Source organism: Drosophila miranda, chromosome 3 (assembly GCF_003369915.1).
Source record: "Drosophila miranda strain MSH22 chromosome 3, D.miranda_PacBio2.1, whole genome shotgun sequence".
Taxonomy (NCBI): domain Eukaryota; kingdom Metazoa; phylum Arthropoda; class Insecta; order Diptera; family Drosophilidae; genus Drosophila; species Drosophila miranda.
The window spans coordinates 5,148,128-5,169,201 of record NC_046676.1 but is presented as its reverse complement, the minus strand read 5'-3'; the positions used below and the strand labels follow the sequence as shown (position 1 = coordinate 5,169,201).

Below are 21,074 nucleotides of genomic sequence, written 5' to 3'. Positions count from 1 at the left end.
CAGACCGAGACCCGAGACCCGGAGAGCCTCTCGCCCCAGAGACCGCGCGGCGTGTTGGGTAATTTGGAGAATTTATGACAAGCATTATGGCAACACTGGCTCATGTTGCTCCATCTCCCTCTATCCCACATTCGGCCTCTCTCTATCTCTCTCTCTAAGAGTGCGAGCTTGTAATTCTTAGAGCTGCCGCCCCAAAACCAGAAACCAGTTTCATTATTGTACACAATTTTTCCCATTTTTTCTCCTTTTTTTATATTTATGCAACGCGCTTAGCTTTCCGATTACTCACGCTCAACCGCTCAACCGGCCGCGGCCAGAACCGCTCGCTGATCGTGAATTTTCCAGCTACCAACTCCATAATAAGTCACCGGGCAGCGGGCATGCGGCTCCGACTGGTAGCTGTCCAGCCATCCAGGCAGTGAGTGCAGTCGGGAGATCGGGATCCCCGCCAAGATACCCGGCAAGAGCAAAAAATTAGAGATGCCAATTATACAAATGGTCAGACAGACGTCCGAGTCCGCGTCCGAATCCAAGTCGGAATCGGACATCGAGTTTAGAGTCCAGATCCAAAATCCAAGCTCGAGCTGGTGGTAAATTGTCAAAACTGTTGGCCGGCTGCTGCTCTTGGCTCTTGGCCAGTTTTCCAGTTTGACAGGCCGACAAAGGTGCGGCTCTGTGGCTCAGTGGCTCAGTGGCTCTGAGGCTCTGTGGAGCGATCTGAGAGAGCGATCGGGCCTCGGCTTAGTTATGGCAGAAAACAGAAACAGAAACAGAAACAACAAGCTGCCTCAAATCCCTGACGCTTTTAAATTGGTTTTAGTTTTCCTCGTTTTTATCGTTTCCCTGTTCCCTGTTTTCAGTTTTCCAGCTGCCCAAATGTCAAAGGCAATCGTCATGGGTGGATCCGCGAGAGACTTTTGGGCGTTGCAGACAGTCTGAGTCTCTCGCTCTTGTGGCAAACAAACGTTTAATTGCAACCCACAAAAAGTGCCAAAGTCCGCGATCCGTGGCAAAATGTTAAAGTTGAAGGCGGCTCGGCTCTGCTCGGGTTTGGGTGTGGGTGTGTGGGTGTGTCAGGGTTTGGGGCCAACCGAGTACACACCAGAAATAAACCGTATTATGCATCTAAGGTCGATCTACGGGAGGGGTCTCTGCGTGCGTGCTTACTGGAAAATGCAAATGAGCGACTGCCGCCGATAGCCGCGTAGCTGAAGAGGAGCAAACATTGCGTATACGAGGCGTTGCACTCAGCCCAGAGCCCAGATCACAATTCAATTAAGTTGTTCGGGAAATTGGCCACGACTACGTGTTGGATTTTCCTCTCTTCCAAGCGCACTGAAAGAAACGCTTGGGCAAAGAGAAGGATTTGCATTCGCACTTGCTAGTGATTTTAATTGGCAGACGAACTGGGTTTTCCTCTAACACTTGACCTTCGCCAAGAATTATGTAGCTTGTACGAGTCTGTTGCCTCGAAGCTTGATGGGAAGTGAAACAACTTTCTTTCTGTGAGGAGTCTCCCTCCGTTCCCTCCTCCCCCGATTTCTCACAGTGCCATGTTCTTGGCTTTTGCAATGCAAATAAATCATCATGTCGATGCATTTGAGCCTGGCTGTGTGGTACGTGATACTCGCGCACCTTCGTGTCTGCCGGCCAATTACATATTTGTCTTGGCTCTTGGCTCTCGGGCTCTTGGGTCTGGCATGGTCTTGGGTCTGTTCTGTTGGCCCGGCCTGGTCTCCTCTGCCCTGGTCTCCACCCTGACGTGGCCTGGCCCTGTTCGTGCCTGAGTGCTCCAGTTTCCTATGTAGTTCTGGGTCTCGTCGTCGTCGTCGTCGTCGTCGTCTCCTCCATGGGGGTATTACCGTGCGATAATGCCGCAATTCATCATTATTCTGCAGTTGTTGTTTTTCGCCTTGGTTTTTACTCTAATGAAAGGGTGTTCCGCTCGTTTTCTTGTACTTGTTACATGCGGGCTTGTTCCCTTGTTGTTTTTCATCCACTTTTTTATTTTTTCTTCTTTCTGATATATTGGCCAGTCGAGAAGTTGGATACAAGAAATAAAACAAAATGACAGCCACAAACGCTGCCACTGGCATTAGCAGTTTGCTTTAGCGGTACTTCCGCCTAATCTCGCTTCTGATTGCCAGCCGTGGCGGCCCACCATTGCATGCCCCACCAGAGATTCAGGGGCGTGGCTGGGGCCCCAATTAAGCGTTAACTGATTACAATACCAGCGCCAGACATGGGCCGCCAGCAGAGATGGCAGTGCTTAAGATTTCGGCTCATTAGAGTGGAGTTAAATCTATAAAGGAAATAACAGCAATTGCTCCTCGGCCCAAATGCCAATGGAATGCCAAAAGATAAGCAGCAGACTGGCTCTCTCTTTCTCTTTCTCTCTCTGTCTCTGTCTCTCTTCCCAGAACTTGAGAGACCAACAAATTTGCAAACCACAAATTTAGATCAATAAAGAACACGCAGAGTGCAGGTCCAGAGCCAGAGCCCCAGAGCCAAGCCCAAAAAAGGAGCTGCAAACAATGGAGCCCAACACAACTGGCTGCTGACCTCAGCTCTGTTCTCTCTCCCAATCTCTGTGTGTGGATGTCTTGTATATATCTGTATGGTAGTGTGTGTGTGTGTGTGTGTGTGTTAAGGCTCGACCCATTATGGCGCCTAACGTAAAAAGAGCTTAATAGGCGAGAGGTAGAGCCAGAGCCAGAACCAGAGAGTCTCTCCAGAGCTCTCCGACATTCAGAATGATTGCATCACGAAGTACAAATTTAAACAGCGATTACCCCCAGTCTCCTCTCCTCCCTACCCGTTGCTCCCTTTCGATAGTCCACCACCCCCGCACTCGCTGTCCAGTTCTTGCGAATAGAGGAAGACCCGAGAGAGGCGGAGGGAGGGAGAGGATGAGGAGCTTCCCCAGCAATTTCTATAAATGCTGCTAAATGCATGATCGGCCGCATTTACGTGGCTCCACAGTGGTACAGAACATGGGGGGGCATGGGGCGAAAAGCCAACAGGGGGGGGGGGGGGGGGACAAAGAATGCCGACTATGATTAAGTTGCAGGAAAATTATAAGTTTCCTTTATGTCGCTTTAATTGATGCCAGCTCCGGATGCAGAGCGGCTCCAGGAGCGTGCGTTCTCCGCAAGAGTCCCCACATTCATTCGGCTCGTTAGCAACATGTTGCTGGCCGCAGAGCCAGACAGACTTGTCTTGTCGGCTGCAAGACTCTCGCCACATTTGGAAGTCGCATGTGTAAATATTTTGATGGCGACTTTATGATTTATTTACCATAATTATATGCAAATCGGGCAAATCGTGCGGCAAACGTGCAATTTAATGCGATTTTGTTATAAGCAACGCCAACGGACAGTCAGTGTGTGTGCCTCATTTGCCACCTCCAATCCATCGGAGACCCACTCCTACTCCTCCTTCTCCGCCTCCTGCTATGCCATTTAATGCCTCAGCGAGTCGCCACTCAACACGCAAATTAATGAGTGGCAACTAGAGTCGGTTTCTAGAAACAAATTGCTTTTGTGGTTTTCCTCGCCCGTCTCGCCTGCCACACCGGCAACATGTTGCACTCGCTAATTGAGGCAACATTGCAGTGACAATTTATAATATTTTCATGCGGTCTGCGCCGCCCCGACTGTGGCCTGCGTTGGAGAGGGGGGCATGTATCCGAGGGTAATTGAGTGAATAATTGAAGGAAATTGCAATGAATAGTGGAATGCAGAGAAAAGGCAGACTGTACTTTTCTTCCTTCAAGCTTCGTATGAACAATTGTATTAAATTTATGCTCTCGGACTGATCTTTGACTTAGTTTGTCTTTTTTTCGATTTATCAGCCCGAATTTCGTTTAAAAAATTAATTCTTTTTCATTGGAAATCAAGAAGAGGGAGACATAATTTCTTAGAATTTCAAAGGTTATCATCTAATAAAAAATAAATATTCTCTGAATTGTACACCCAGAGAAATAGCATCTTCTTATACACGTATGTGAATGACTGATTCATCTGTGGAATATTTTCCTTTATCGGCACTTGGGAAAGATAGCATCAGATTGAAGCAATTCTTATTTCAAGTGACAGCTGAAAGTGGTTCCAAAAGATATCTGAGGAACTGTTTCTGAATGCCAGCTGCCCTCCAACAGAATCACTCCGTTCCCTAGACCAAATCAAACCGAAATCGCTCGCCCTCTGTTTATTGGAGGCATTGTTTGCACTGGCAAAACACTTAACTTCATATCAGTCAAAACACACGGAGAGCGAGAGAGGGACAGAGTTGAATGGAATGGAATGAACGCACCTGGGGGCACCACAATTAGCTCTCGGCTGTGCCCCCAACTGCCGCTCTCCGGCTTTTAACTCCGGTTCCTCTGCATTTATTGATTGCATTTTGTGCCTATGCCTGCCGGGGTATTTCTACTATCTGCGATGTACTCTGAATGTGCCCCAATTTCACCGTGTTGCAGAAGCAACAGGCGGCGTTGGCAGTGTGCGGGGCGTGGGCGTGGCGCACTAATAAGGCGGCGGAGACTCTAATTGGAGTAAATTATGTTTACACATTCGGCCGCCTGCAATTGGGTCACTGAGCGAACCAGATTGAGAGCGGAAGGGGGGGACGAAGCGAAGTGCTGATATGAAATGCATTTCGTGTTCGGGTTTTACATAATTAAGAAGGTTGCGTTTGGGGCAGAAGAGAAACTGGAAATGGAAATGAAAACGGAGCTGCAACAGAGGCTGGGATGCAGAGAGAGAAAGAAACCCCGTGTGAGGTCTTTCGTTTTATCTGCTGGGTTCTCCCGGGAGAGGAATACCTAATTAGGTTCTCGCGCTAATATTTATGGTCTGTGACTACGAAATGTAAAATTTATCTAATGGCTTAGGTAGCATTTTGTGGCATAAAAATGTCAGCAGGAAGTGGCAGAGTTATGAGTCGATCCCCAGACCAAGATAATGCTTCTATAAATACAACAAACAGAACTCTCGACAGGTTTCCACTTGGAGATTCTTTCACCGAATCCATTCGGATGAGTCACGTCAGAGTTTTGCCAAGTGCAACTGCAACTGCAATGGAAATGGGATGGAAATGGGAATGGGAATCGCAGCGGCAACCCACGCGCCCGCCTCAAGAACGTCCCCCATTCGGGGGCAGAGATCGGGAAAACCAGGCATTCTACGTGTGTGTATGTGTGTGTGTTTTCTCGAGTCCGGGGGCATTATGCATAGATGTCTGTACCCGTATTGCTTCGTGCAATTAGAATCAGCAGTGCCGTGCTGGGGTTTTTCCCCACTCAACGGCCTGTAAGCAGACGGAGAGGAGAGCAGCACAAAGCTCAGCTTCGATCGACTCCGCTCTGCTCCGCTCAACTGGTTTGCCGGATCGCTCTGCTGCTGCTGCTCTCCGATCCGATCCCAGCATATAGCATATGTACGAGTGTATGCTATAGCCTCAGTCGTGTTCTGGACCGGTTCTCTCTCTCTCTCTCTCTCTCTGTCTCGCGCTTCTCTCTGCCATCTGCGATCTGCGATCATCTCTAAGTCCGAGCTCGCCCCTGGGACGGGCGAATGATCAGTTTTGTATTAAAGCTGCAATCGTGCTGATCGTCTCAGCACTACACCCCAGCAGGCCGGACGACGACAAGGAATTTATTTATATTTATTTAAATATAGTGGAAAAGCGGAGGGACGTAAGCAGTAACGTAACAACGGGTCAGGCGGCTGAGATAACAGCAAAAATGGCAAGCAAATGCAGTAAGCAGAGGCAGAGCATTTCTTGCGGCGCGATCTGTACTCCAATCTCTGTTCCGATTTCAGTGATCCTGCTCCTGATGATGGGCCCCTACCTCGTGGCTGCTCAATCCTATTACCGGGGGACATACGCCGTCAACCTCGCATCGCGATTTGGAGGAGCAGTCGCGTCTCCGTCAACGGCCAGAGCTCAGGGGCAAGTCCTGCCGCAGGGCCAAGGCCCGCCAGACAACCAACGGCCACTGGAGGAGGTCCAGCCGCCGGGAAACAGCCAGGAGAGACAGCCCCAGAATCCCAACAGCCAGATACCGCCCCAGAGACAGCCGGCCAATGTGCTGGGTGCCAATGAGGTGCCGCTGCCCACGGTCTCCAACAGTCCCACGCGACCTCCGGCCAAGCAAAGCTTCAAGGATCGCTTCAGCTCGAAGCTCTTCCAGCCGATCGCCAGCAGATCGCAGAGACAGAATTTGGTCTTCTCGCCAGTATCGGTGCACGCGCTGCTCGGCATGATCTATGGGGCCTCCGAGGGCCGGACCGCCCAGGAGCTGCAGCAGGCAGGAGAATTCGGCCCCGATCCGCAGGCCGTGGGGCAGGACTTCCGACAGCTGATCAAGCAGCGGCGGCAGCTGCAGAGCGCGGAGCTGACCATGGCCAGCCGGATGTTCTACAACAAGAATATGGGGGGTATCAACCACGACTACCCGGAGTACGCCGAATACTACTATTCCTCGGGCATTGAGCCCGTCGATATGGGCCGCTCCAGGGAGACGGCTGGCTGGATAAACGCCTGGGTGTCGGACAAGACTCGAAACAAGATTCGGGAACTAGTCACCCCCAGCGACATCGATGGCCAGACGGAGGCGATGCTGGTGAACGCCATTTACTTCAAGGCCCGCTGGGCCACCGAGTTCTCCGCCACGGATACGATTTCCGGCAAGTTCCGGCGTGGAAGCGGCGCCCCCAGCAACGTGGCCATGATGTTCAATGACGACGTGTTCGGCTATGCGGATCTCCCGGACCTTGGCGCCACTGCCCTGGAGATGCCCTACGCCGACAGTGAGGTCAGCATGCTGATCCTCCTCCCCTACCAGGTGGATGGCCTGGCCCAGCTCGAGCAGCAGCTGGCCCGTCCCCAGAACGATCTCAACAGGATTGCGGCGCGCCTGCGCCAGGAGACGGTGACCGTTAGGATCCCCAAGTTCCGCATCCAGTTCGAACAGGACATGACGGAGCCCCTGCAGCAGCTCGGCGTCCGCGAGATGTTCACACGCAGCTCTCAGGTCACAAAAATGCTGGACCGCCCCGTGCGGGTGTCCAAGATCCTGCAGAAGGCCTTCCTCAACGTGAACGAGGCTGGATCCGAGGCAGCGGCAGCTTCATGTGAGTACTCCTCTCCCTCTCTCTCGATAGGATTTCCCATTCCAGGACTAATTTGTATCCCTCTCTCCCCTCGCCCTCTCCAGATGCCAAGTTCGTGCCACTCTCTCTGCCCGTCAAGTCGCGGGAGTTCAATGCCGATCATCCGTTCGTCTTTGCCCTCCGCACTCCCGACTCGGTGCTCTTCATCGGCCACGTGCTGCAGCCCACGGCGATGGCCTAAGATGGCCTCCCTCGCACTCCACGCGACTCCCCTCACTCAACCCCGCGACACACTAGGCTAGAGAACGATGCATTTGTGAAACATATAATAAAGTGAATAATACTCATATTCCTGGACTACTTCGCTGCGAGTAACCTTTCGCTCTATAACCGATAACCTTTCTATCCTCCCCTACTCCCCTTGCACCTGCACCTTCGGATGAGACTGGGATTCCGATTCCAAGGCGGTGGGTGCCTTTTCCCAGCCATACACGTGAATTCTCGTTCTGTCGCTGATTTTGATTCTGAATTTCCAGCGATTGCTGTTCGCCTGCTTCTGTAAGTTGGCAAACCCGTTTGGGGAGCCAGCCACGATCTCAGCCTTACGCCTTGCCCGGCCCTGCCACAGGCACAGGCACAGACACAGACACAGCCACAGAAACAGCCCATTGCCTCACTGGAGTGGCTATAAATAAAAAGCGAATTTCTCAATCATTTTTCAAATCGAGAAGAACTTCCTCATGCGCACTACGAGTGTATCTGAATCGAGCGATAGAGAGAGGGGAAAGCCCGAGTGGCAGCCGAGGCAAGCCAGATGAGTAATTGGAATACCCGCTGAAAGCTGGGCATAATTAATAGCCTCCAGCCAAGGTTGCCTGCACTTGAAGAAAAAAGGCGATAGAAAAGCACGCGCTAATTGCTAGCCATGGAGTAAGACTCGAATATACGAACGTAAAGTGGTAGTAAAAAGAAACACACCCATAATTAAATATTAAATATATTTATATTTAGTATATGCTCTTTTTCTCTGGGTCCAACATCCCCAAGGATGTCCAAGTTCATACCCATCTGTATCTAATGTTCGTGGATCAATGCTTGTGGACTTTTTTTCTGAGTGTAGAGAAGCCCACTGAGACAATGACAGAGAGGGAGAGCCAAAGCCTGATCTTGAAATCGTTTCGTGCGCGATAAACTGGATAGAATCACTCCCTCTCTCTAAAAGCGTATTTCTCTCTCTATCTCTCCCTCTCAATTCGATTGTGGGGTTCGATTTGTTGTTTGTTCTCCGGCTCTCCGCCATGACGACGCGGTATACCCCTCGGTATCGCTAAAGAATTTCAATGCCGAGCATTTCGCTTCACAATCAATTTTTTGTGGACCGACTCAATGTCTCGAAGTGTTTTGAATTTCCATGAATGAGAGCTCGTGCGTCGTCTGACGTCGCGACGCGATGCGACGCTTAGTTGAGTCTAAGCCACTGGACCACTAACTACGAAAGCCAAAGCTTGGAATAGCCCCAGCCCGCCCCCAACTGGAAGCATGATCAATACTCACTGGAGACGACACCCACTCTCCGGCCTAACTCTGGCTGTGATACTGACGCTGTTGGCTATCCAGCAGCTGGCAGTCGGTGGCGAGGCCTCGGGCAGTCCGGGAGCAGCCGCAGCCAGTGCCTCCAACTATCGCTTCGGGCTGCGACTCTCCTCCAGGCTGGGAAGGAGTCAGCCGAATGTCAACGTGGCCGTCTCCCCCGTCCTCGTGCAGGCGGCTCTCGGGCTGCTGTATGCTGGCACCGATCCCGACTCCGCTGCCGCCAGGGAACTACGCGATGCTCTCGATCTGCAGCATGCGGGAAGCCCGCGACAGGCCCTCAGTGGACTCCGGGAACTGCTCGCAGAACTGAAGCAATCCTCTGCCGTGGGCTGTCGGCTGCGTCTCCTCAGCGACTTCTATACCCTGCAGCGCTTCACCTTCAACTATCGCGACGAGTTCCAGGCGCTCGCGGCCCAAATGGGAGTCGGCAGCCATCGCCTCGACTGGGAGACCCCCGCTAGCGCCGCCCAGGTCATCAACTACGACTTCCTTAGCCGCAGCAACTACAGCGTGGGAGAGTTGGTTAGCGCTTCGCAGCTCGAGACCATCTCCGACCACGACACGCCCTTCCTGCACGTGTCGGCGGTGACGTTCCGGGCACCCTGGGCCCAGAGCTTCGACCCGGACGAAACGCAGCGCATCAATTTCTTCAGCGAGGGACAGCGGCCCAAGCTGGTGGAGGCCATGTTTGGCCAGCATCGCTTTAGGTATGCGGAGGTAGCTGCTCTGGACGCGGAGCTGATCGAGCTGCCCTTTGCCACAGCCGATCTGCGGCTGCTCCTCATCTTCCCGAGGCGGGCCGATGGCCTGCCGGAGCTGGAGCATCAGCTGGGGAAGTACGATCTGCAGTATCTCAGGGGACAGTTGCAAGAGCGCAAGGTAGCCCTCACACTGCCCAAGTTCCAGGTGTTGGTGCACGTACAGCTCGCCAAGGTTCTGAAAGAGGTGAGGAAATAGGGCGTTTCCGTCTGAGCTAGTAGAGTCTGTAAGCCACATCCCTCCTTCCATATTTGCCTTGCAGTCCGGCCTGACGAGACTCTTCACAGCGGAGGCTCAGCTGAGCGAAGTCTTCAGTTCGCTGCTTGCCAGCTCGGCCCCCCATCTGGGCGAGATGGCCCAGAGCACGCTGCTGGAGCTGCAGGAGGAGGGCGGCTCCGCCGGCGACTCGTTCTGTAAGTGGACTGTGATCCGGCTGGGTATCGTATCCGAAGAAGAAGCCTCTCTTTAATCAGCTGCCGTCTTTACAGCCTTTGGGGATCTGTTTCGACGCGCCCTGCCCCTGGTCATCAATCATCCGTTCTTCTACGCCATCGGCAATGACAAGACCCTGCTGCTGGCCGGCCACATCGTCGACATCTGAGTGCCCTCGGCCGCCTAATGCATATTCACATTCTGTTCAACGCGACTGACTCCAGCCTTTGGGGTTATCGCCTTATCAGTCCCTGAGTTGAGCTCAAATCAGTTTTAGTTCATAGCAAATAAACGAAGACCGAAGTAAGCCAAAGGTGACAAATGGTTTGTAAACACTCCGTCCGTGTGCGCCTCTCAGACCCCGAAAAAGAGAGAAGCACCGCTTGGAATTGAATTGAATTGAATTGAATTCGGTGAGAGTCCCATCGCGCACAGCCTCCAAGGCGGATCGACGGGCGACTGCCCGTTCAGTTCAAATTCCGACGCGATCGGGTCTGTCTCAAGTGCGAATCAGTGGAGGAGCCGCCCCATCAACCATTTATACGACATACGTATACACATATAAATTCAACGACCATGGCTGTCATCGTCAGCTGCCTATTACGTAAGCTCCAATTTATACGCAGATACTAATACGATCTGGTTTGAGGGTTTTATGGAACCCATAAAAGAGCCACAATATTCCATATAGAGGAGAGGACAATCTTGTGGCCCGAAAAATTTAGTACGTACCCTTGCGGACGTGTCGTTGGACAGAGCAGTCAGAATTTTCTTACGACTACTTATGATAAAGGCATTCGCTCCTAAAGGCTAATACTCGCTGCTTGGGGAAAGTAGGGGAAGTGTCACTAACACACTAACACCATGCATTCGCTCCATTCCTTTAGTGTTCCTCGCGAGCCTCTCGCATGCAAGGACCAACGCAGGTTTTGATCCCTCGATTGATCGCAATTTGCTGGCCGCTGATCTCTACAATGCGGTGGGCGCCGACCACCTGAATGAGAACGTTTTGATTTCGCCGGCTAGCATCCAGAGCTCCATGGCTTTGGCCTTCGTGGGAGCCAAGGGTCAGACGGCCAGCGAGCTCCAGCAGGGCTTGCGGTTGGGCCCAGGCGATGTCGACCAGGTGAGCCAGCGCTTTGGCAGCTACCAGCAGTCGCTGACACGAGACAACAATCTGCGGCTGGCCAACAACATCTACATCAACGAGAACCTGGAGTTCAAGGGCTCCTTCCGGGACGTGGCCCTGCGCCAGTTCGACTCAAACATCGACAAGCTGGACTTCCATCCGCCGTACAACAAGCGGACAGCGGATGGCATCAACCGAGCGATCGCCACCAAGACCAATGGAAAGATCACCGACATCCTCGCGGCCGAGCTGCTCAACGATCGTACCGAGGGCGTCATCGTGAATGGAGTCTCCTATGCGGCGCCCTGGCAGAAGGCCTTCAAGCTGGACAAGACCGAGAAGCGCTCCTTCCGCACCGGCAACGGACAGTCCGTGCGCGTGGACACCATGTGGACCCTGCAGAACTTTAACTATGCCGAGGTGCGCACTCTGGACGCCAAGGTCGTGGAGCTGCCCTACCAGAACGCGGACTTCTCGATGCTGCTGCTCCTGCCCAACCGCAAGGATGGTCTGAGATCCCTCCAGCAGTCCTTGGTGGGAAAGAACCTACTCGCGGAGATCGGAGAGATGAGCCAGCAGAAGGTGGAAGTGCTGCTGCCCAAATTCAGCGTTACCTTTGGCCTGGGCCTGGAGAAACCCTTCAAACAGGTGAGGTTTTCCGCTCGTATCCCCCGATAGAACTGAACTGAAGTATTTGTCTTCCTCTGCCGCATACATAGCTGGGCGTCCACACCATGTTCTCCCGCGACGGGGACTTCAGCAACATGTACCGCATGTTCGTGAGCCACTTCATCAATGCCGTGGAGCACAAGGCCAATGTTGAGGTGTCGGAGGCGGGAGTGGAACAGCCCCTAGAATCGGGCGGTGAGTATACGGACCATTGTGTCCCTCCATAGCCTTTATATGCTTTATGTGTACTGAATTCCCCCCCAAAAAAAGTTCTCAAGGGCCTCTTCTCGAGGTCCAAGAAGTTCGAGGCCGATCATCCGTTCGTGTTTGCTGTGAAGTACAGGGACTCGATAGCCTTCATCGGGCACATTGCCAACTATGCGTATGTCTGAGGCGGACTCTTGAATACTTTATATTTTTTGTTAACTTTATTGTTGAATAATTCCCAAGCAAACAGCTAAATAAAAGCTTTATAAAAAGCAACATTGTGGTTGGATTGATAGTAATAAATTTATTAAATTCGCGTGAAACCTATCTGGAGAGGTGTTAAGTGTTTTCTTTTGATGTTAGCTAATGAAAAGTGCACAAATCTTTGAGAAGCGATACATCCTATTGGTTCATGAGCTCCTCCGCTGCATAAAATGTACACATTTCGTACAAATCAGTTTTTTTTTGGGGCACACTCACCTCTCTAGCTCCATGGGCATCTGATTGGGTTTATCCATGGTGGGGATTTATCCTTGTTTTGCTTATCTCTGGCGTTTTATCAGCTGTTGCCTTGTGGCTTTGTTTTTCGCTTGATTTGCATTCATAGGTACCTCACTGGGGGGCGGGGGGTTTATTCACTTGGGGCAAGGGTGGGGTGCAGCCTTGTGGCACATATTTCTCCTCGGATTTATTTATTATCGTATTCTGTCGCTGCTTTTCTGACTTTTCTGCTGTTGCTGTGTTTCCTTTAATCGCGGACATAAATCAACGAAAGCCGCACAAAACTGACAACAATTTGAGCTTAGGCGTATTTATTATTAGGTTTTTTTCTTTTTGGCTATAACTTTTTTGCAGTTGTGTTTCTTGGGAGAAACATTGGCCGGACTGTATGTGGATGTGGAGGTGGAGGTGCCGTGTGCCTGTCGATTGGTGGATTGGCACTAGAAACTGGTTCGCGGGCCCGAATTACGTTTGGCTTCCATTCGCCGTAATTGTGTTTACTGCTGGGGATCTGTGTTTGGGGGCAAGTCGCACAAAGTGGCGGACATTTCGCGCTGATTGGATGTCGCGCTGTGGCAGGGACATGGACTGAGGCCGCGGTACTGGAACAGGGGCATTAAGTTGACCATTTAAAATAATTGATGCACATTTTCTTACTTCACCAAACACACACAAAAAAACAGACTGAGACACACACACACACACACGCTCGTACGGTTGCGGCAGTGGCAGCGGCCGCGGGCAACTTGTTGCATATATGTATATATTTTTTATTCATTAAAACTCCTTTGGCAGTAGCACGGGACGGTGCACACGCAAGCCTCGGGCGGGAGAGACAGCTGCCCCGGATCCGATCCTCGCCACTTGATAAGAAGGCCAGCCCAAAACGCGGGGGCAGTCGCCGTTGCCGTTGCCGTTGCCGTTTCAGTTTCAGTTGCAATAACGTTTCTTTCGCTCCGTTTCGCGCATGCGCAGCATGGACTTTTCAACGTGGGTCGAGAGCGCGCGCGCGTGATCGTGTCTGAAAGCAGACTGACGGAGCGCTGCGATCGGCCCCAAAGACGAACTCCAATCGGGGAGTCGTGCGCCGACTAGCACGCTCTCACACTGGGGGTCGCTCTCCCGAGCGCTCGCTCTTTCGGCACTGGAAATACTGGTAATCGCAGAACGATTGATACTGGGAACACAGCCACAGGCAGCTCTGCCCTGTGCAAGGTATATTGAATCAAGGGGAGCTACAAAATGCAGATTGCAACTGACGTTAGAGCACTTTCTGTGAATGGTTCACCCTGCATGAATACACCTTGCTGCTGCCGTTGTAATTGTAATTCCTGCAGTGCTCCCTCTTGGAACGCTTCGCATGTGGCATGTCTCCTCTCGAGTGTCCGTCCCTTTGTTAGAATTGTTTATGTGCGCCCTGACAAGTTCTCCCTGTTTCTTCTGTTTCTCCTTTTCTTTCTTTGCTTTCTCGTTTTGTGAGCGGAATTTTAAAACGAATAACCTAACCGCTTCCCCTTCCCAGTGCACCAGCAGCAGCAGCAGCAGGTGCAGGTGCAGGCACAGGCACAGGCACAGGCGCTTTTAAAACAAATGCCAGAAATATCTCTGTCCCTGTCTGCAAGTACTGCCTGCCACTCCAGAGAAGGGCTAGAGATCTTGATTGTTTTGAAGAAGAAACTCGTTTCTTCTTATATCTGACAGTTCATTTAACTAATCCCAGATCCTAGACGGGCCTTGCCCACCGGGAGGGGGGCGGAGGAAGAATAATCCAACGAAATCTTAATGGAATCGTGGACGGCGGGGAAGGGCATGCATTGGTCGGATTCCAGTTTTCGATCCAGCTTAAATTTCTCCCCACTTGAAATTTTTTTTGTTTTTGGGTCGCACGTTCCGTTTTTCAGTTTCGAGTTAAATATTGCAATTGACTTCCACAATATTCATATTTATTCCACGGCTTTTATGTTTATTTTTAGCTTTCGTAAAGGCCAATAAAAGAGTCCCACTGACGGGTCTCTGTAAACATGACCACGCCATGAAATATCAGTAAAATCCCTGGACGGGCACCAAAGAACCCAAGGTACATACAGGATTGTGGTAAACACCGAACACAAATACCCCATCGTTAGTACCAAAGTGGTTTTCTGTGACTTGCATTTATCATAATTTGATTCTTTAACCCAGTATAATGGATTTGGCATGGCTGGAAGTCACGCCTGCCACTTTGGAATAACATTAAAGTTTTTAGAATCATTTTCATGGATCGATCGAACATGAAGCTCGTTGCAGTGCTCCTCTTTGGTATCGTCTAGCAATTTGGGAGGATTTCCACAACACTTTATTACAATCCTTCATTGCAGTATTAGCCCTCATCCAAGCAGCCTTCCAAGAGGCTACGCCCGAAAGGCTATGCCCGAACACCTGCCCGACTCCCGACGGAACGATGGTTTGTGCCTTCAATGGCTGCTACTTCAACACGGAACTGTGTACCATCAAAATATTCAACTGTGCCCGCAGGGTGAAGGGAATGAGCGGTAAGGATCGAAGAAAGCTAGCCCATTATGCCTCCCCCTATAGCAGAGTTTTCCTTTCAGTGGTAAAACTTGTCTCCGATAAACAGTGCAATAACGAGACCCATACACCACATTGCACAGCCGTGACCTTTTAAATCTAGTGGAGAGCTTCCAATTTATTCATTAATGAAGCGATTACAAATGTATTTGCATAGTAAGATTGATTGATTGATGAAATGCTGATGATATGGGAATACATATATCTAGAACTTGACAATGTGTCCCGTAAAGTAGACCGCATGCTGGTCGCGTATGATGAACACAAACGGATGGTCGGCCACAAAGGTCTTCGGATCCAGGGGCAGCGACATGGGCACTCCAGCGGCATCTAAAGTACAGAGTATTATGTGGATAGTCCGAGAAGGGAGTCGGTATTCTGGATGCTACTTACAACTGACGCCTGCAGCCTCGCAGCCGATCTCGTTCACATCGATGAAGGTCTTGTGCTGCACCTTGCTGATTCGAGTGCCAATGGGCGAGTCCTCGAAGATGTTGCTAAAGTCAGCCGAATCCGAGAACATGGCGCTGATGCCCATCTTCGAAAGCGGAACAAAATTGAGATGAGGATGCAGTGAATCCAGTCATAATCCCTCTTACCTTGTTCAGAGTGGGCTTCAGATCCGTGTCAAACTCGAACTTGAACTTGGGTAGATAGACGGACACACTCTGCCACTGCCAGCGGTCCTCCAGCAGCTTGAAGTCCACGCCCTTCAGCTTCTCCTCGAGGGATCGCAGGCCGGTGCGCTGGTTGGGCAGGATGAACCACATGGTCATGTTGATGTTCTCGAAGAACAGCTCGATGGCCTTGGCGTCCAGCTCCGGGTAGTCGGCGTAGTAGTACCAGTTGTCCGCGAACATCGTGGGCACCTGAATGGACTGGCGTTCGCCGAGCCAGAAGTCGCGGTCGCGGGTGTCCTCATCGTTGAAGGGCCGCGCCCAACGGGCCTTGAAGTAGATGGCGTTGACCAGAGCCACGTTTGTGTCCGGCTCCAGGCTGTCCACCACCCGGTCGATCTTGTCCTGGGTCTCCTGCTTCACCCACGCGTTGATGCGGTCGACGGCCTCCGTCTCGCGGCTGAAGTCCAGCGCCTCCACGTCCGAGTCGAAGTACTTCTGGGCCACCTCCCGGAAGTGGGACGCCACCTTGAGGTTCTCCCGCGTGTACACCTTGTTGGCGATCTCCAGCACCGTCTTGGACTTGATGTAGGAGTGGAGCAGTCGGTGGTAGGTCTCGGCCAGCCCGTCCTTGCTCTCCTTGGCCGAGGCGTGCAGCGTCTTCTGCAGCTCCGTGGCGGTCCTGCCCTCCGCCCCGTAGTAGGCCAGGCCCAAGGCCAGCTGGATGGACACCGGCGAGATGATCACATTCTCGTCCTGCCGGTCCGTGGCCAGGGTCTGGAATAGCTCCGTGGCAAACAGATTGCGCTCCTGGATGGTGTTGCCCCACCCTCCGGGGACAGATAGCACTCCAACTAAAAGTAGAACTGAGAAGAGCGGGAGAGATTAGGGATCGGGATGTGTGGCGGTGGCTGGGGAGGCAGAGGCACCCACAGGTTAGCCAGCGGTTCATTGCGCCTGCGTCGATAGCTCGATACTGAAAGGGAAATGTGCCTGGAACCTGTCATTTATAGCCGCGCCAGGAATCACGGCTAAGAGGAGCGCCAGCTGAGGCAGAGGCAGAGGCAGAGGCAGCGGCAGCAACAGCGGCTTAATGCACTTTGCATTGCAAGCAGAAGAAAAAAGAACAAGCGACGCAATAAAAGAAAGAAGAAAGGAAGGGGAATGGGGATGTGAAGCCGGGAAGGTTCTGGCAACAGCAGCTGGAAATACTGGGAAGAGCTTAAATGAACTGAACGATCTCTTCCACATGCTCTCCACTCACGCACGCACATACTCTCTAGCTGCCGCTCTTTCTCTCCCTCTCTCTCTCTCTCTCTCTCTCTCTCTCTCTCTCTCTCTCTCTCTCTCTCTCTCTCTTTGGCAAAGCACCCTTTCTATTCATAACCGATTCCATACTATTTCGCTGTCCAACGACTTTATCTTTATTATTTGAACAGGGTCTGTAAATAATGATTATTTTGAATTTTTTCAATAAAGTCATTCATTTCGAATAAACGACAGCAGAATTGTAAGATTTTCAAAATATAACGGCATATTTCTTCTAATGTAATATGCATTTTACTGTACTCCCTTACTTCCTCTTTATAGACATTTTTTAATATTTTAATTTTGATTTGAACGGATTCATTGCCGCTTAGTTATCTTTGTTTCTCTTCTATCTTTTCTTTTCTCTACGACCCCAGCATTATGGTGATTGCTTACCTAGATTCATATATCACTGACTTGAACCGTTTCGCTATTTCTGTCTTCTTGGAAATCTGCAATTTGAGAGCATACTCATAGGAAAATAAATAAATGCTTGAATACGAAATAAATAATCTAGACTTCGAATTTGTTTTGTTTTCAGTTTCAGGCATGTTTCTATGGGGCATAAACGACTCAAACACAAGAATTTATATATCAGCATTGATTTTTCCCTCTGGATCCACTCTCTTTTTGAGTGGGTTTGCGAAAACGAAGTCTGGAAAACAAAATTTTGATATCTGAGCCATTGTGGAACGTCAATTGGGGAGGCATCGGATCTCCGGATAGCTATAGGCCACGATCAGCATGATGAACAACAGCATCTGGGTTGTCCCCACCAGAACTCTCTTGAAAACTTCTACACCCTTCTTCTCGACTTTCACCTGCCTTGTCGCCTTGAGACCAGAGCGTCTTGGTGTGGTTGGCCGGGGCTGATTCTCTGGCATCTCTGTCTGGGTGCCGGTGTGCACCTTTATGGGAATGGGTAGAGAGGATAGCGCCGTCACCAGAAGGCGCTCGACCATCGTCGAGGTCCATCCATTCTCACCTTCATATTCGGGCGCTTGCGTAGAGATGCCATTGGATGTCAGGCATGTCACCATCGAATGCATCGGCGCCCTCGAGTGCAATAAGTCAAAAAATTCGCAAGACGGTGTCTCCGTCTCTCGATTGCCAGTCGATGCCGATCGAATGAATCTAGGTCCCATCTCGGTAAAGGATTGTGCCAAGATATCCTTTTCTTTGTCGTTGATGGCATTTTTCACCATCTTCTTGTGCGCGATGCGGCATCTGTTCATCTGTTGAATTAGATCGGAGTAGGCGCCAGCACCAGCACCACGAGAAGCAGCATTGGAGTCAGCAGCAGGAACCGGAGTAGGCAGCAGTATGATCTCCTGATCTTTTTCGGTATATGGATCGGTGTTTGGATCGGGATCGGGCTCAGGATTCATTGCGTTCATGATGCTATTCATGTCCAGACTGTACTCCTCGATCACGCCGAAAGTCTGGACCCCGGCGAAGGTGCGACACTCCTGCATTACCATAGCCTCACCCGTAACGTGCCGGAGTTCCATTTTCCTGATGGTCAGACGCTGATGGATGCGGCTGATGGATCTGAAGCTGGTGGGTGGCGTGTAGTAGCTGCTTGAGGACTCGTAATCCTGATCCTCTTTTACATTGGCCTCGCTGGCCTTGCCGTTGGTGGTGGTCTTGGTCGATGGTTTCGCTGGTGTTGGGAGTATCGGTGGTGGGCCTCCTCCTTCAGTGTCCTCTAGCGGATCGATGATGGATCGAAGATTGGCTCCCCATCTGTTCAGCAACGTCAGCTTTGCGAGCTTCTTTTTCAGATGGTTGTGGCCTACGACCAACTTCTGGTAGCTCTCCGCAAACGCATCCACGGCCGCTTGGTCAGAAGCGACCAACGAGGCTGAGGCTATTGGTACGTCGCTTTTCTCGGGCCCAGGCGTCTCAGCACTAGCGAGATTGAAAGCTACATCATAGGTTTTTTCGGAAAAAGTGGAGCCCCGTCTGGTCGTGCGTCCGTCTGGAAAATGACCTTCCATTAACAGGGCGTTGACGTCATCATCTGTCCGCCCAAAGTACGTGAAGCTGGATTTCGGCATCTCCGCCATCCATTGGGCATGTCTTTCACTAATCTGATCGATCAGGTCGCTGGCGTCACCAATTCCGCAGGTGGTGGCGGTCCTATTCTCGAGCACCCGCAGATTCTGAACAACAGTGCGTGGCATCTTCTTATTGGGCCCTGGCCTAGCCAATGAGGTCTTGAATTGGTTTACCTGTGTCGGGGGAAGCTGACCTCGGCGGGCGAGTCCTGCCACGCTAGGCAGAAACTCCCTCGTCACCTTCCCGCCGGCTGGAGCTTTAGCCGGACGTAAAGCTGGAGCCCCAGGCGCTGCCGTTTGGGCTGTCACCAGCTGCTTGGATTTAAACAAAGGTGGACTGGTATTAGCACGGCCACTGGCGGTGGTCCTCTGGTCGAATGCTGCCTGCCGAAGAGATCCTTCCGAGCGTCCCTGAATTTGGGCTGACCTAAGGACTAGCACAAGCCAATTTGCGATTTGGACGCCGCATAGCTACTCACCAGTTGGGGGGTATTGCGCCGTATGCGGCTGCAGGTGAAGCGGCACCCGACCCGCCCGTGCCTGGGCCTGGTCCTCGGCTAACCGTCGCAATCTAATGCGTTCCATGTTGCAATCGTATGTCATTAATTGGTGTTGATAATCGAGTGACTGTTTCTGTGATGGCTTACGCGACGCTTCTGCGTATTTAAATTTAAAAAATAAAATTAGTGAGTTTTTGTTTCGTTTTCCCGCTCTCCCATATTTGTTGTTTGTTCTGACAGTAAAAAAAATTTGATTCTACAGCGAGCACATTCCCTGAGAATGGCGTCACCCTGTTTTAATACCCTTTGGCAGTGCACTTGGTTACCGTTTTTGCCTTTTGCACGTGTCTCCCACCTCTGGCCAGCAGTGGAGGGTCGCCTTGGGACGTACTCTGCTGTCAAATTATTTACATGCCTGCTTGGAGAGCGATCCCAAGAAGAAGAGAATAAAAGAGAGCAGGGGAAGAGCGGCAGAGAGGCTGAGCGGCAGAGCGGCAGAGCGGAAGAAGCAGTGGCGCAACAGGACGGTGAAGCGTGCAAGATCGGGATTTCATGAACTCTAATTTCTTGATTTCATGTACAACCTCTCCGCCTCCCAAGAAAAACACCTTAAAATGCCCCTGTTTTACGGCCTCTGAATTTAATGAGTTATTTTCGTATTTGTTTAGATAATGCGTCCATAAACAACGCTTGTCCGTGGAGGCAGGGGTAGGGGAAAACGAATGCAAACAGAGTTGCGCATAAACTGTTTATCAGGGGGAATGCCCCCCTCCAACAAACTGCAGCACGCACATAATAAATGTATTTACGAAACCCCAAAGATTGAAAGACCCAAAAATCGAAATCGCAGCATGCTCAACGAGCGTATCAAAGGCCGAAAACGTTAACCAATTTTTTATCATTAAAAGAGCGCGGGTACCGTTCCAGACTACCGCTCCGCCTCTCCTCTCCTCTCCACTCCTTAACTATCTGACCGATTGGCGAGAGAGGTGGTATCAAAAGTCCCGATTTGGGTCCAGGTTATTTATGCACATTTTGTGTGAAATGCTAATAAATTTTAATGGAATTTTAAAAACATGCTTTATGGACTCGGGACTCGAGACCCGCACTCCTGCTGGTGCTGGTGCTGGTGCTTGTGCTGGTGTTCCTTCAGAATGGAAGAAAGAGGATGACTGTGGAACAAATGGAAGTACCTTTTATATTGTTCTGCTGTTTGGGGTGTCATAAATTGGCAGCTACCGTGGGATGGACAAGCAGCTCCTGCATTTGACTGATGGCTTTTTGGCCAGATCTTGGTCAGAACTACGGTACAGACATGAGGATGTATTCAGATACTGCATAATTACGGTATAGATATGAGCAGTGAGATGAATTGCAGAGCGGAGCTGATCGGAGCATTACGCGGCACAAAAAAGGGGCAAACACTTTCAATCGATCGCTGGGGATCGATCGCACTGAGGAGAGCGGAAAGCGGAGGCTTTGGCTTTCTTCCTTAAAAGCACAAAACCAGATTCGGTTTAGCCTTATATAATTTACAACTACAAGATTGTTTCTCCGAGTGTGTGTGTGTATGTGTCTGTACCGTCTCCTGGCAACGACCGCAGCCCGATGCT

At 51.1% G+C, this 21,074-nt stretch overlaps 6 protein-coding genes across 8 annotated transcripts in view; 3 read left to right on the top strand and 3 right to left on the bottom strand.

The window, feature by feature from the left end:
- LOC108159885 (protein prickle) overlaps positions 1–13,147 on the bottom strand; it is a 53,328-nt gene extending 40,181 nt beyond the window's left edge. Inside the window, exon 1 of the mRNA XM_017293501.2 lies at positions 12,388–13,147. Within this exon, the coding sequence (XP_017148990.1) occupies positions 12,388–12,425 (38 nt within the window). The 5' untranslated portion in view covers positions 12,426–13,147. The remainder of the gene's footprint in view (positions 1–12,387) is intronic.
- On the top strand, positions 5,593–7,478 carry LOC117187684 (alaserpin). The gene is made up of 3 exons (XM_033390362.1): positions 5,593–5,762; positions 5,826–7,139; positions 7,223–7,478. Exons 1-3 carry the CDS (start codon positions 5,747–5,749, stop codon positions 7,357–7,359), a joined length of 1,467 nt encoding a protein of 488 aa, XP_033246253.1. The 5' UTR covers positions 5,593–5,746; the 3' UTR covers positions 7,360–7,478.
- On the top strand, positions 8,520–10,215 carry LOC108159889 (antichymotrypsin-2). The gene is made up of 3 exons (XM_017293505.2): positions 8,520–9,656; positions 9,733–9,883; positions 9,959–10,215. The coding sequence occupies exons 1-3, from the start codon at positions 8,658–8,660 to the stop codon at positions 10,069–10,071; spliced, it is 1,263 nt and encodes a 420-aa protein (XP_017148994.1). The 5' UTR covers positions 8,520–8,657; the 3' UTR covers positions 10,072–10,215.
- Positions 10,344–12,183, top strand: LOC108159891 (serine protease inhibitor 42Dd). Its single transcript, XM_017293509.2, has 4 exons — positions 10,344–10,506; positions 10,790–11,679; positions 11,751–11,895; positions 11,971–12,183. The coding sequence occupies exons 1-4, from the start codon at positions 10,479–10,481 to the stop codon at positions 12,090–12,092; spliced, it is 1,185 nt and encodes a 394-aa protein (XP_017148998.1). The 5' UTR covers positions 10,344–10,478; the 3' UTR covers positions 12,093–12,183.
- A 1,920-nt stretch (positions 13,148–15,067) lies between the features above and the next one.
- Positions 15,068–17,322, bottom strand: LOC108159890 (serine protease inhibitor 42Dd). 2 transcript variants are annotated; one of them, XM_017293507.2, is made up of 4 exons: positions 17,298–17,322; positions 15,576–16,459; positions 15,370–15,514; positions 15,068–15,306 (listed from the first exon to the last, which is right to left on the bottom strand). In XM_017293507.2, exons 1-4 carry the CDS (start codon positions 17,305–17,307, stop codon positions 15,182–15,184), a joined length of 1,164 nt encoding a protein of 387 aa, XP_017148996.1. In that variant the 5' UTR covers positions 17,308–17,322; the 3' UTR covers positions 15,068–15,181. The 2 variants fall into 2 exon arrangements, with proteins under 2 accessions (XP_017148996.1, XP_017148995.1); XM_017293506.2 differs by lacking the exon at positions 17,298–17,322 and adding an exon at positions 16,527–16,631.
- Positions 17,323–17,330: 8 nt separating this feature from the next.
- On the bottom strand, positions 17,331–19,708 carry LOC117185834. 2 transcript variants are annotated; one of them, XM_033390359.1, is made up of 2 exons: positions 19,441–19,708; positions 17,331–19,395 (listed from the first exon to the last, which is right to left on the bottom strand). In XM_033390359.1, the coding sequence occupies exons 1-2, from the start codon at positions 19,562–19,564 to the stop codon at positions 17,597–17,599; spliced, it is 1,923 nt and encodes a 640-aa protein (XP_033246250.1). In that variant the 5' UTR covers positions 19,565–19,708; the 3' UTR covers positions 17,331–17,596. The 2 variants fall into 2 exon arrangements, with proteins under 2 accessions (XP_033246250.1, XP_033246251.1); XM_033390360.1 differs by having other exon boundaries at positions 17,331–19,383; positions 19,441–19,707.
- Positions 19,709–21,074: the final 1,366 nt, after the last annotated feature.

What these genes read in the sequence shown, in the direction of transcription:
- LOC117187684 (XM_033390362.1), top strand. An exon ending in CGAGGCAGCGGCAGCTTCAT is followed by an intron (nt 7,140 to 7,222) that starts GTGAGTACTCCT and finishes CGCCCTCTCCAG; the next exon opens with ATGCCAAGTTCGTGCCACTC.
- LOC108159889 (XM_017293505.2), top strand. Translation starts at nt 8,658, where the DNA reads ATGATCAATACTCACTGGAGACGACACCCACTCTCCGGCCTAACTCTG. An exon ending in TCGCCAAGGTTCTGAAAGAG is followed by an intron (nt 9,657 to 9,732) that starts GTGAGGAAATAG and finishes TTTGCCTTGCAG; the next exon opens with TCCGGCCTGACGAGACTCTT. An exon ending in CTCCGCCGGCGACTCGTTCT is followed by an intron (nt 9,884 to 9,958) that starts GTAAGTGGACTG and finishes CCGTCTTTACAG; the next exon opens with CCTTTGGGGATCTGTTTCGA.
- LOC108159891 (XM_017293509.2), top strand. Translation starts at nt 10,479, where the DNA reads ATGGCTGTCATCGTCAGCTGCCTATTAC. An exon ending in CATCGTCAGCTGCCTATTAC is followed by an intron (nt 10,507 to 10,789) that starts GTAAGCTCCAAT and finishes CCATTCCTTTAG; the next exon opens with TGTTCCTCGCGAGCCTCTCG. An exon ending in ACAGCCCCTAGAATCGGGCG is followed by an intron (nt 11,896 to 11,970) that starts GTGAGTATACGG and finishes CCCCAAAAAAAG; the next exon opens with TTCTCAAGGGCCTCTTCTCG.
- LOC108159890 (XM_017293506.2), bottom strand. An exon ending in TGAAGCCCACTCTGAACAAG is followed by an intron (nt 15,515 to 15,575) that starts GTAAGAGGGATT and finishes CCGCTTTCGAAG; the next exon opens with ATGGGCATCAGCGCCATGTT. An exon ending in CGAGGCTGCAGGCGTCAGTT is followed by an intron (nt 15,307 to 15,369) that starts GTAAGTAGCATC and finishes TCTGTACTTTAG; the next exon opens with ATGCCGCTGGAGTGCCCATG.
- LOC117185834 (XM_033390359.1), bottom strand. Translation starts at nt 19,564, where the DNA reads ATGACATACGATTGCAACATGGAACGCATTAGATTGCGACGGTTAGCC. An exon ending in GGCGCAATACCCCCCAACTG is followed by an intron (nt 19,396 to 19,440) that starts GTGAGTAGCTAT and finishes GGCTTGTGCTAG; the next exon opens with TCCTTAGGTCAGCCCAAATT.